This window comes from Callithrix jacchus, chromosome 14, assembly GCF_049354715.1.
Source record: "Callithrix jacchus isolate 240 chromosome 14, calJac240_pri, whole genome shotgun sequence".
NCBI lineage: Eukaryota > Metazoa > Chordata > Mammalia > Primates > Cebidae > Callithrix > Callithrix jacchus.
In genome coordinates this window covers 65,554,682-65,567,276 of record NC_133515.1, presented here as the reverse complement: position 1 = coordinate 65,567,276, position 12,595 = coordinate 65,554,682, and the positions used below count along the sequence as shown (strand labels likewise).

The window sequence follows — 12,595 nt, the reverse complement described above, 5'->3', positions numbered from 1 at the left end:
AAGAGGAACGTGTGTCAAGTACTCAAATGGTGGCTTGCGTGGAGTGTTCCTGAGAGGCATGTAACGTGTGAACAGAGAAGTGACCACTGAATCTGTCATATAAATTGTGCACATTCCTCTTACATTCAGAGTTGTAAGATGTAAAATGTAATATAAAACATATGGAAAATAAAGAGAAGTTTATTGGTACCTGTGACAAGAAGAATTTTCAGCTCATTGGAACCATGGAGACAGAGCCAGTTTAAGTGGGTGAATAATGAATGGGAATTCCTAGGTAGAAATGGCATATTAAACAAACAACTATTTGCTTCCTCCCAAAACTCCACTGAGAAGACAATAAGGGAATTTGGTTTTTAAATGAATAAAGCAACAAGGACAGAAGGACAAGAGCCGCAAGATTTGAGGATTGCAGAGATGGAGGAATTTTGTTCTAGAACTAGTACTGACAGCATCCCTGAAAGCCGAATTCGAATCTGCATTTCACAATGTGTTCCTCTGCTTTGCAGGCATGTTAAAGGTTGAGAAGTGTTAAATGGTAGACTCTAGAAAATAGAATCCTAAGTCAAAGTGATTTATACTGCATCATCCCCAAAATACTCAGGATTGGAGACCCTGGGTATCTCTAGCAGTGGTGCAGGGGTGGAAATAGGGTAAAATGGATAAAATAAAGAGGAGATTTTATAAATATATAAAGTATATTTAAGAGACATCCAGACTTTCCCTCAGAACAGTCAAGGGAGTGCCCCTACCCACCCGAGCAAAACCCCAAAGATTTACTCTTTAGAGAGCATAAAACAGGGAGTTTCTGGACTTGAGGATGCCAGGTACCACTTATGACTGCTGGAGGCTGAGGCTCTAGTTCTTTTCCCAGCCACCAGAATGCTGGTAGTCAGGACACCATCCTCCAGTAGGAGTTTGGAGGAATCTTCTTCGGGAAATTCAACCACCCTGAGTCAAGACATAAAGATTTTGATGCAGCAATTCCCACAATGAACAGCCTAGCTGTTTCTTTTATTGATGTTCTTACATCTTCTGCTGCTGTTGTTGCTGTTCTTCCTCCAGAATCTTACCCCAACCATCTGCTTCCAGGGCTAAGTTGTAATTTTCCTATCAGATAGCATAACTGCTTGTGCTTCTTTCCCCTTGTTTCTAGTATTTGTTTGGGGAAATGAGATGCCATTCTAAGACTGTGTGTTCTTATTAAAGGAGTTCAGTAGATTTTCACAATCAGGGGAATGATAAGCAATTTTGCTACTGTATGCAGGATTCCAGATGACCTCTTTGCTGTTCATCATAATTCTCATATTTTCTCTCATTGCTTTTCCAGTTTGTTTTCTAACTTAAAACAATGTTTCTTGTTGCATTTTCTACTGTCCTCTCCAATGTATTTACTTACAGAAATGCTATACTGCTTGCCCACAAAACAAACAGCAATTAAATGAAGGTTTCTTCCTTTCCTGCCCTGACAAGAAATTTGCTTTGATGGGAGCATGGCTGTGGCAAGGGTTTGGTGCTGACTGTGGATACCTGCTCAGGCTGTGATCTGATGGTGGACAGTGATCATTCTTTTGCATTTAATTTATTTTTCTATGCTAAAGCTAATATAACCAAGCAAAATAATTTGGAATTTAGAGTACAAGGAAATTACTTATGAATTCAAGATCATTCAGTATTACTGTCCCCCTTATGCCAAAGGAGAATTTTTAAGGGGTGCCACTTTTGGAGGCCTATGGGCTTTGTTAAGATTAGCTCTGGTCTGTTACTAGATTCAGGATTATCCCAGCTGCTTTGGGGGAAGCTGGCATACACAGCCCATTGACAGGTAAACTTTTACCCGACAGACATAAAATAGTATCTATAAATACAAGCAGTTTTGGAAAAATGGTGAAGTTGGCAAAGGAACTTTGCCTACGTTTCCCCTTTGGTGCTGTTTTCTACATCTGTGTTAACCTTTTATCCAAACTCAAAAGATTCAGTTCATTGCATTTTGACAATTTGAAAACTTTTAGTTAAACTTAAATATTTGGACATCTTTCCATTGAACCCCATCATTAATTTGCTGCTTGTTCATTATATTTTAGTTCAGGTCTTTGCCCTTGTAAAATAAAGCAAGGATTTGCTAGGTTTAAAGCAACGGAGTATTTTGGAAGTGGCCCTGTATAGCTCCTGAAATCATCCCAGGGTGGTCAAAAAGACAAATCTAGAGGGGACTGGCCAATGGCTATCTTCTCATCACCTCTCTTCTGGCATCAGGCAGGTTCAGATTGCCCAAAGTAACAACCAATTAATTGTCAAATTAATGATGATTTTGACAATGACTATTCTGAATTGCAAGAGAGATAGTGATAGTTGTGGGTAAAAGCGAGGAAATACATTGTTAATGCTTGTTTGAGTTCTTCTTTTTTAGCAGCTTCATGAGAACAGGGAGTTTGCCTTTCCTGTCAGCTGTTTTCTCTCCAGTGCCTAATACAGAACCTTGCACACGTATAATTAGTAAATATTTGCTGTTCAAAAAATCTTCATGAAAAATGAGCATCTTTTCTTTGGTCTCAAAGGTGAATAACATTGGAGTAGGAGAATATAGCCAGGCTGGAGAAAATAATGGTACTTGAGTAGGGGAATATAAAACATATTTCGAAGCTGGGGAGTAGAAAATAGCACACAGAGCATAGGGTTGAGAGGATGGAGAGAAGAGATGAGACAGAAGAGTTAATTTGAGGCCAAAATACAGTGGATCTGAATGCCAAACTTGTGACTTTGGATTTTTGTTCTGAATTTGCGCATTGGTGCCCATAGAGGAATTAAACCAGGATGAGGTTTCAGAGCAGGGATCTGGTAGGAAAGAAGATGGCAGTCTCAGAGACCAATTCAGAGGCTACTGCTGTGAGATGATAAGGAATCACAAGAGGCAACACTATCTTTTAGGGATGTAGTCCTATCTTAAGAACCAAAATTTTGTAGACTTTATTAAAAGGAATAGAATATTTGAAATTGAAGCCACTTCAGAAATCCTAGTGCTCAAGGATGTGGCCCTTTCATAAAAGGAGCCTTTCTTTCTTGTGTCCTTATTCCAGGAAAATTCATGAGGGATGCAACTTTCAGTGATGAATCAGCCTCTGTTTAGTTATTAAATCATTGTTGGAGATCGGAGCCCTCACAAATGATTTGTTAAAAACCCCTCACCAAATTGAAAATAAGAGGAGAGGTTTGTGTGGGGGGGTTTCTATGCTGCATCTAAAATAACACAACTATTCAGGTCGAGGGAAACATGCTTACTCCCTAAATCCCACAAGTGATATCAGAGGAACTTAAGGATTACACAGCTGCTGGAATCTGTCTCAGGCCTAGACAAAGTCTATTGGTTTTAGGAAGTTTGGTGCCTGAAGATGTTTGTAAAATTAAAGCATTTGAGAATTGAAAAAATCTCAGCATCATTTTACATCAAACTTTCATCAGTCTACTAATGAGTTTTCTCTCAGTATCCTTGATTCGTTGATCTTTCTGTTTCATTGAAACAGTTAAACGTTTGAGGTCCCTATTTCTTAGAGGTTTTCATCAAGCTTGCCATTAGAAAGATACAAAAATGGGCTCAGCTGTGCATTCTTCATGGTTTCTGACATAGGACTCTGTGGTGACTATGTTGGCTCTTGCTGAAAAAGGTCTGAGAGGAGATATGAAAGAAAGTGGTCTCATGTCACTCTGAAGGCTAAAAATATAATTGAATTCAAGTGTATAGCATGGGTTTGGCTGCTTTATTCAAATATTATTTTGCATATCCTTTGAAGATTTTCAGATCAACTAGCCTATTTCATACAAAAGAACAAGGTAATGGCATGTTCAGGTCAGAGATACAAAACATGCTCTGAGATACTTCAGGGAGAGGTCAGATTAAGAACAAACATTTATATCTCATTATAATCAGATCCTTGGCAATTAAAAATAATTACTCTCTTTTCTAGCTGAACTTATGGGCTATATAAGCTAGAATCTAGTCTAAATAAAGCTAAATTGAAGAGTCTAAATCTGAGAGCCTAAAACAAAGTATAGTCCAATCAACCGCAGTGACTAGATAACCCAATTAGTGGCTTTGGAGAAGGATAATCAAAAGTTAAATGAATTTCCCATTTGCTGCCAAGATGTCCTACTTTTGAAGCATAGGCTTCTTTAGTAGAAGACTCAGGTGAGAAAGGATAACATGCACCTTTAGGTAAACAAGGGGGCTTTATCATCACCAAGCAAGTACAGTTCTGTGCTATCAAACCCCTACTCTTCAATTGCTAATAATGACTCTGTAAATTATAGCTCTTAGCCAATTCTCAGGATAAAGTTCATCTTCTACTTTAAAGTATTCTTTCCCTGAAATGTAATTTTCACTTTTTCTCTTTCCAGGTACTGCATTCTATAGCTGTTCCTTTAGTTGTTTTTCTGATTCTTCTGCAGGGGATATAAACCTCCCTTTCCCCCAGCCCAATTAAATTCCAAATGTTGGATATAGATATATAATTTTTCACAAAAGTAGGTGCAGGATTTTATGTCAAGAGAAAGGATTATGTATATATTAGCGTGAACACTGTGATGTTTGTTTCTTTCAAAGAAGTATCTAAACAAGGCTATAGGAGACTCCAAACATGGGCACCCAGGGCAATTTGCACAGTGGGGTGTTTGGTTTTGATAATCACACAGAACTACAGCAATCAAAGTACATCCGAGGAATATAGAAAACTTAAAACTCAGGGTCTAGAATCTGACCTTAATTGGCAAGAATGATATTTTTTGAACATTTCTGTCTGGTTTAAAGTGATTTTGTTTGGGCAAAATCACTTTTCTCTTTTCAATATTTTTGTTAGGTATAGAGAGGCAAGTATTATTACGTTATTCAAAAAAATTGAGTGATGTGTCGGGAGTATAGAATATTCAACTGTTAACAAGTAGACCTTGTTTCTAGTCAATGTATCTTTCTTTCTGTAGAAATTAATGGATTCTGGAATGACATACAGGCATTTTCTTGAAAAAAAACATAAAAAAACAAGGAAATAATAAAGCTATCAAATCCTATACTAGTTCACTGCAGGAGAAAGCAATAATCATCTTTTATAAGAATCTTTTATTCAATACTGAGGAGCAGAGCAAATAAGCAGATGTAATACCTCCTCATTTATTGAATCATTTGTTCTACATGTAATTGAAGGTCAAGAGCACACATTGTATTGAACCAGACACACTAAGAAGTACAAAGGAAATTTTCACTGCAATTGAGGAAATGAGATAGATCTGAAAAATTAAATGCAAGGCAAGATTAAGTGTAAAATAAACTGCACCAGTGTTTTAATGAAAGCAAGTTTAAATAAAGACAGGGTAGGAAGGGAAGACTTCATGCAAGAGGCAACCTTTGAGCAGGATGATAATAAGCAGGTCGAATTTCAAGAGACAAAGAATAAACTTGTTTGAGAATAGTACAAACAAAAGGCATTACGTAAAGACACAGAGAGGTGGAAATGCGCCAACTCTGCTTGAGAACAAGGCCATATCAGCTTGTGGAGTAGGCTCCTGATGGAGAATAAAGTCAGAAAGATGAGCTGTTGAATGATTTTGAACTGGGAAATCACAACATGGTGGCTGTGGTGTTTTATGGAGAAAATAGAATGATAGGGTGCAGGCTAGTTTGGAGAAAAGATGGATTGATAGGAAAGAGATGAATTAGAAAGTAATTATATAATCCAGAATGTAGATTGTCAAGGCCCAAGCAAAAATGATGTCAATTAAAAAAAAAAGAATATTATTATCAGTAGTAGAAATATGAAAGGTGTTTGTAAACTGATTCAGTAGGTGATCAGAAAAGTTTGAAACCGATATGATGAGAAGTAAACTGTCGACATTCAAAAATGAGGAGGTTAGGAGTAGTTTTCATAGTTTTGTAATCCATTGTCTGATCTTTTCTTTCTTCACCTCAGAACAGGTAATACCTAGTTACCTCAGGGTTACCTTCAGAACCATCTCCTTCGTGAGAACGCAGCACATTTCAAAATACTTACTTCTCAGGCACAAAGCAATAAAAACCCACCCAAGGGTCCTTTTCTAGCTGTGATATTTAGAACTGATTGGAGAGTCAAAAGATCTAGGTCGTGGTTCAGACTTTAGAAGGAATTTATCCTGGTGGCTGGGGTTGGATAGACCACCCTTTCCTAAAGTGCTCTGTAGAATGTTAACCCTCAGAATGCTCTTAGAAAATGGTACAGTTAAACATGTTTACAAACATGAAAAAATCTTTGTCACTGTTGGACATCACAGAACGCCTCAGTATAGCAAAGGCTACCCTTTTTGTACACAACTGATACATTCCTCAGAACTAAGGACATATCAAAGCCTCACTTAGACACACTTTAAAATTCGTAACTAAATAATCTATGGTTATGGAATATGGAGATCTAAACCAGGACAAGAAAACAAGGAATATAAGGCAAAAAAGAAAGTAAAGGAGGGAAAAGATAATTAGAAGTAAATGCTGGTGAAGTGAGATTGCAACGAGATATGGAAACTTGCTATGAGGACAGGGTTTAACACAGGTAGTCTATAACATAATCTCAGGACAGGTCTCCCTAAGACAAGAATGACCATCAGTGGACCCTTTTCTTCTTCAGTATTATAATCATCTGACCCTGCGAAGAAAAAGATCATTGCATCCATACTGTGGCTTAGACTTCAAACTTCAGATGTAGAATGGGTGTTTGCATTCTCCTTAGGAATTCTAACTCCAGGAAGAATAAAGTAAGATCAAAGACGCTTTTCTAGATCCACTGATGACCTCTAGGTAAAGCTGAGTTTCCAAATAAGTCAGAAATCCCAATTCCTTTGACTATGGTTAGAATGAACCTGCTCCCTGAATTCTTGGCAAATATCGACAGCATCAAGGGACACATTTTCTTACCCAGAAAGTAAGTCCATGGAAATTAAGTGCTACATTCACTGGGGGGAGATTATTCTTAAACAAATGGGAGGTTGCTAACTACCTCAGAGTTACAAAGATCTTTATATCAGTTTTCCAAATCAGTCTCATACCTCTTGACTGACTTGATCCTCATGAAAGCCCTCTGTGGTAGGCAAATTTTGCCTAATAGTCTACAGTTGAGAGCAACATTATCCTCATCAACAATAACAACAACGTGAGAGACATTGTACCAAGGGCTTTACCTGTATTGTCTCATGTAATCCTCATAGCAACTCTGCCAGGTAGGCGTACATGGTAATTTCCATTACACAGCCAAGGGCCCAGATAACAGAAAATTTAATGGCAAATCCTGGGTTTAAACTCAGGTATCTCAAATTTTAGACACTGTGCTCTACCATCTCTGACTCATCAAAACCATTTTAAGGCTGCCCATGAGTGTCCCTGATCACCTAGGTTAGTGATTTCTCCATGGTGCCTTGCGGCCTTAGGCTGCCTAAATCCCACTCAAACCGGTAATATTTACCCAATCTCTCAGCTGTAGTCTAAATCAGAAGCAGGCAATATATAGTTTAGGGCCAAATTTGGCTTGCCCCATGTTTTTTATGGCCAATGAGCTAAAAATCTTTCTCATAGTTTTACATGGTTGAAAAAATAAAAATAATGCTTTGTGACATGACAGTTATATGAAATTCAAATTCTGTGTCCATAAAGTTTTCTTGGAACCAGTCTATGTTCATTAATTTACATGTTGTTTATGGCTGCTTTTCTGTTACTGTGATAGAGGTGAATAGTTGCAAGAGATTGTATAGTCCATAAAGCTGATTTCTGGTTTAAAAAGTAAAGGACTAGGCCGGGCACGGTGGCTTAAGCCTATAATCCCAGCACTTTGGGAGGCCGAGGTGGGTGGATCACGAGGTCAAGAGATCAAGACCAGCCTGGTCAACATGGTGAAACCCTGTCTCTACTAAAAATACAAAATTAGCTGGGCATGGTGGCACGCACCTGTAGTCCCAGCTACTCGGGAGGCTGAGGCAGGAGAATTGCTTGAACCCAGGAGACAGAGGCTGTGGTGAGCTGAGATTGCGCCATTGCACTCCAGCCTGGGTAACAAGAGTGAAACTCCATCTCAAAAAAAAAATAAAAAGTAAAGGACTACTTTGTTTTTCCCTAGAATAAGAAAGGTACAGAGTAAATGATGTTCATGTCATATGGCATGCAGAGGAGATATAAAAGACTCAAGTTTGGATCCCAGCTCTGCTATCCAGGAGCTGCAGGGATAACTGCCCAAGTTACTCACCTTTTTTGTGCTTTGGTTTGTCTTATTTGAAAAACATAGCAATAATACCAAACTTGCAGTTTTTTGTGAAGTTTTAATGAAGTAGTTTATGCAAAACACAGTGCATAAAGCAAATAGTAGGAGCTCCCTAGTAAATGAAATCTACCTTGCTGTTGATGGTTCTTCTATTCTTTTAGCATTAAGGTCAGCATGTGCAGATCATAGGAAATTAGCAATGTTCGTGATATCTAGCAGATATAGCAAATGAAATGAAACTGCTGCAAGGTGCATGGAATGATAGGATAAAAATGTACATAGTAAAATATAGGATTTGTTTTCCACCAGGTGAGCCTGAGTAACAGTGAAGCTGTGACATGTTGATGGATTAAGCAGTTGTGGTCAACGAAGTCCAATAATCCATCTACCTACATTTATGCAATCATCATTAAAGTTGATACCCAAACCTGGAAGACTATAAGGTGAATCAGAGATACTTAGTGGAGCAGGCCATTTCATCTTTCTTCTGCCAGTGTCTTAGATAACCTTGATTCGGTCTTTTTAAGGAAGCAGAAATAAAGACAATTGCTCTTTCATTCTAACAGTATGTCCAAGTTCTAATTCACTTGACATTTTATCTGCTCTTCAGTGATTAACACACTGACCTCAAAAAATTTTCCTTTTTAAAAATTTAATAGACCAAGAAAAATTTCTCTTCTTGTCTTAGTACACCTTTCCAAGAAGATTGCAAAGCCAAACTCTAGGATGGTCCAACTCAAGCGCTACCAATGAGTGTGGAGAGGAGAGAATCTTGAGAAGACTGAGTATCTGGGAGAGCTTCTAAAGCTCTTAACTATACTACTTCCATAGGTGGGGGAAAATGGTGCCAAATGGCAAGCACTTTCTTTCCCTTTCTTAGTTTTATGCAACTTTGTCTTCTGTTACATCCATCGAAGTAAGGAATTGACCCAGAACTAGCCTTTGTCGAGATTGTGAAATTTGTTTCTGGTGCTCTGTCCATCGTGCTCTTTCCCACAATCTCTTTCCATACTATCTCAATACCTCATGCTCTCTTTCCTTAGTTGCAAAATGCTCTTGGCCAGAGATATGTTTTAGTCATTTATACCTTAGTATTACCTTTTTTCAAAAATTCATTATCCTGCTCCTCTCATAGTAATTCATACAAATATACTTCCTGAAGGTTTAAGGTATGGGGGTGAATTTTCTTTCTTCTCTTTCTTTTCTTTCTCTTTTCCTTTCTCCCTCCATCTCTTCCTCTTTTTTCCCCCCTATGTTTTCTTGGCAGAATGAAAAAAGAAAATCTCTCTTCTGGTAAAGATATTTCAGAAATCAGACAGGCTAGTGTGGAATCAACCTAAAATTAAAACTTGTTTGGGGCTGTTTGCTTTATCAACTGGATGGCACTGATTGGCCCACATAGAAACATTGGAAGAAGTGGAGTATGTCCCAGAGAGGTGGAAATTATGGTGCAGGGAACATTTATATCTTTCAGTGTTCACAACAATTTAACCAAGCAGGTTGCATTAAAATGGCTTCAGAAATGAGGAACTTGAGGCTCTCAGAAGGGGTTAAGTAATCGTTCAGTCACTTAGGAGCAAATGACTTTCAGGAGCTCAGGTACATTGGCCTTCTCCTGTGCTTATATTTACCTAATAAACCAGACTGTTTTTGTACATGGGCACATTCTTCAGCATAATCAGGAGTAACTGTCTAATCTGAGACAGTGTAGCCAAAACACAGAACTGGCCAGCTATTTTCCCTGCCTCTGAAGCTGCCTCTGGATAAGAACTGAAGACTTGAGATGTTAAGGGGAAAAGTGGCAAGCAGAGTCAACCAGGTCTGTAATTCTGCAACTCATTGTCCCTGGGTGAAAATCTGAAACGCAACACTAACATGTTTTAGTGTAAACATGGCAATTGGTAAATTGAAGAAATGACCACCTTCTTCAATTAAGTGCAAATCATCCACAGGTTTAAGTGACAAAGATTGAAACAGCCTTCTGTTTAAAATCCTTGGAATAAAAACAAAAATGGTATCTAAAGTCCCTGAGTCCCAACTTGCCAGTTCTCAGGGGAAGCAGTAACTGGACAATTTGCCTCACTGTTGCTCTAACGGAGTAGGACACAGGGGATTGAGAAAACAAAACAAAACAAAACAAAACAAAAAACAAAACAAAACAAAACAGTAGACTGTGAGTCAAAAGGCCTGATTTCCAGTTTTGGCTCCATCTCAACTCATCATGAGAGTTCGGAAAGTCCTCTTTACTCTTCAGACAACAGATTTCTAATTTACAAAAGAAAGAGAGTGAGATCGTGCCTAAATTCCTGTCCAACTCTAGAAGTCTACTTCCTGTTAAAATAGTTAAGTAAGTTTCTAAATTATTAATCGCATTTTTTTCTAGCTGTATAAAAGATTATCCTGTATTTCTCCATCTCTCTGCTTCTTTCCTATCTTTCTTTCTTCACACACTTTCTCCTCTCCACCACCTCCTTTTTACCCCCAAAAGTAGGATCTTAGTTCAGAAATTATTTGCTGGTATCTTCAAAGCTGCAAAGACTCTGGCTTTTTAGATTCAGTGTCCTCAGGCGACATACCTTGTGTATTCTGCTTACATCAAAGCCACCTTTCTACCTACAATTCTAGGTCTCCTAAGTTTCTACTTTGCCATCATTTTCCTTTTCTGGTTCCACTAAAGAGAGTATGAAACCAAAGAGCAAATGCAATGAAAAGACTAAAAACTTTTCCCTTTGCCTTTGGATTCAGGTTTTCATGCTGCTGTACCCTGACAAACTCCCTTAAGATTTTTGGAAAGCCACAGACAGGAGGGTTGGGCTGGGGAGTCTGTTGTTTTATTCAGGACTTCGGTCAAGGGTCAGAAATGTTTCAGCCTAACAGATATTAGCCTAATGTAAAAATAATAATAGTACTCAACGCACAAATGCCAGCCATGCAGTTGTTCCCACTCCCTCTGATACTCACAGCTCAACAGCATTCCTCGGGAGGTCAGAAGGAATCTCTGTCACCTTGCTCTCTTGGCAGAGAAAAACCCTGTTAGAGCAGTGACAGATCCGATGATGACATCCTGATCCCAAGCTCAGGAATGCCAGCAAAGAGGCCAGAAGCAGGGCCATCATTATGCATTCATCCACCTGCTTTCTTCCTGTATTTGCAGAGAAAACCACGGACCTCAGAAGCTCCACACAGTGCCCTTATGAAAAGAGATCTGACTTGAGAACTGGTAGGGTCATGTGACCCAATAAGGGATTTTTTTTTTTTTTTTTTTTTTTTTTTAATTTGGTTACTTTCAGCTGAATAGCCAAATCCCTATGTACCAGCAGTAATATCTGGGGCAAGATAAGCTACTGCAATTTCCTTCAAGATTGGGTTTCTTATACCCTGACCTAAGGAACACAGCAAATAGAACCGTTATGCATATCTGGAATAGTTTGCATTATTTCATTGCAAAAGTCTCCTTGCTGTTCAGCATTCTCTTCTCAACAGAGTGACATGATTGACTCTCTCCAAAGAAGACATAACCCACCATATGACACCTCACTAAGAGGGCTAATAATAAGTGAAGGGCTGGGGCTATTTTCAGTCTTCAGCATCAGTTTCTTTTGTCACCCCACCTGAGAGAAAACTAGCCCTTCTGGGTTGTATTCAGTGATCCTCTTTTTTTTTTGCTGTAATTAATAACCAAAAATAGCATTATTCAGAAACAGGCAGGTGGGTTAGCAAACCCTAGGCAGATTTCTATAGGTAGGAGGTACTTCTGATAGGGTTATCTGCAGGGATAATTGACTGAACTGAGTGATCTAAGAAATCGGTTGTTTCCAGCGGGGATTTAGTAAATGCCAGAATATCCACCCCCTCATGCATATCTTGCCTGCCTTCTGTCATTTCCAGACTCTGAAGATTGCCCTTGCCTTTTGGCAGTTGGCATAAATGAATTTATTTAATCTATGCTTTTAACTTAGTTTTAAATGTTCCCTGAGGTGACAACCCAGCACTTTTGTTGGCATTCCCCTCCTTGATAGTGAAGGATCTGAGGAACGTTTGGTAACACTTTTAGAAAAGTGACTTTCTACTTTCAATTCTAGAACCTATGAAGATTAAAAGGCAGAATATTCTCTAAGATCCTGCCTAAACTTATTACCTGCTAAAATTAGCTTCAATACTATCTTTAGATAATTAGTTGCATAAAATTGAGCTTCATGAAAATACTAAAAATATATACTTATCCCACCCCTCCTTTCCTCTCCCCTGCCTTACCAAGGAAAAACATGTAACGAATGATTAAATTATTAAGAAAAAAACAGAAGCAAGTGATTTGCTGGGTAAAGGTGATCCCTAGC

The 12,595-nt window shown here is 38.5% G+C and overlaps 1 protein-coding gene across 1 annotated transcript in view; it reads right to left on the bottom strand.

The window, feature by feature from the left end:
• FSHR (follicle stimulating hormone receptor) overlaps positions 1 to 11,371 on the bottom strand; it is a gene marked incomplete at its 3' end in the record, with an annotated part of 200,671 nt that extends 189,300 nt beyond the window's left edge. Inside the window, 1 exon segment of the mRNA NM_001243140.1 lies at positions 11,220 to 11,371. Within this exon segment, the coding sequence (NP_001230069.1) occupies positions 11,220 to 11,371 (152 nt within the window).
• Positions 11,372 to 12,595: the final 1,224 nt, after the last annotated feature.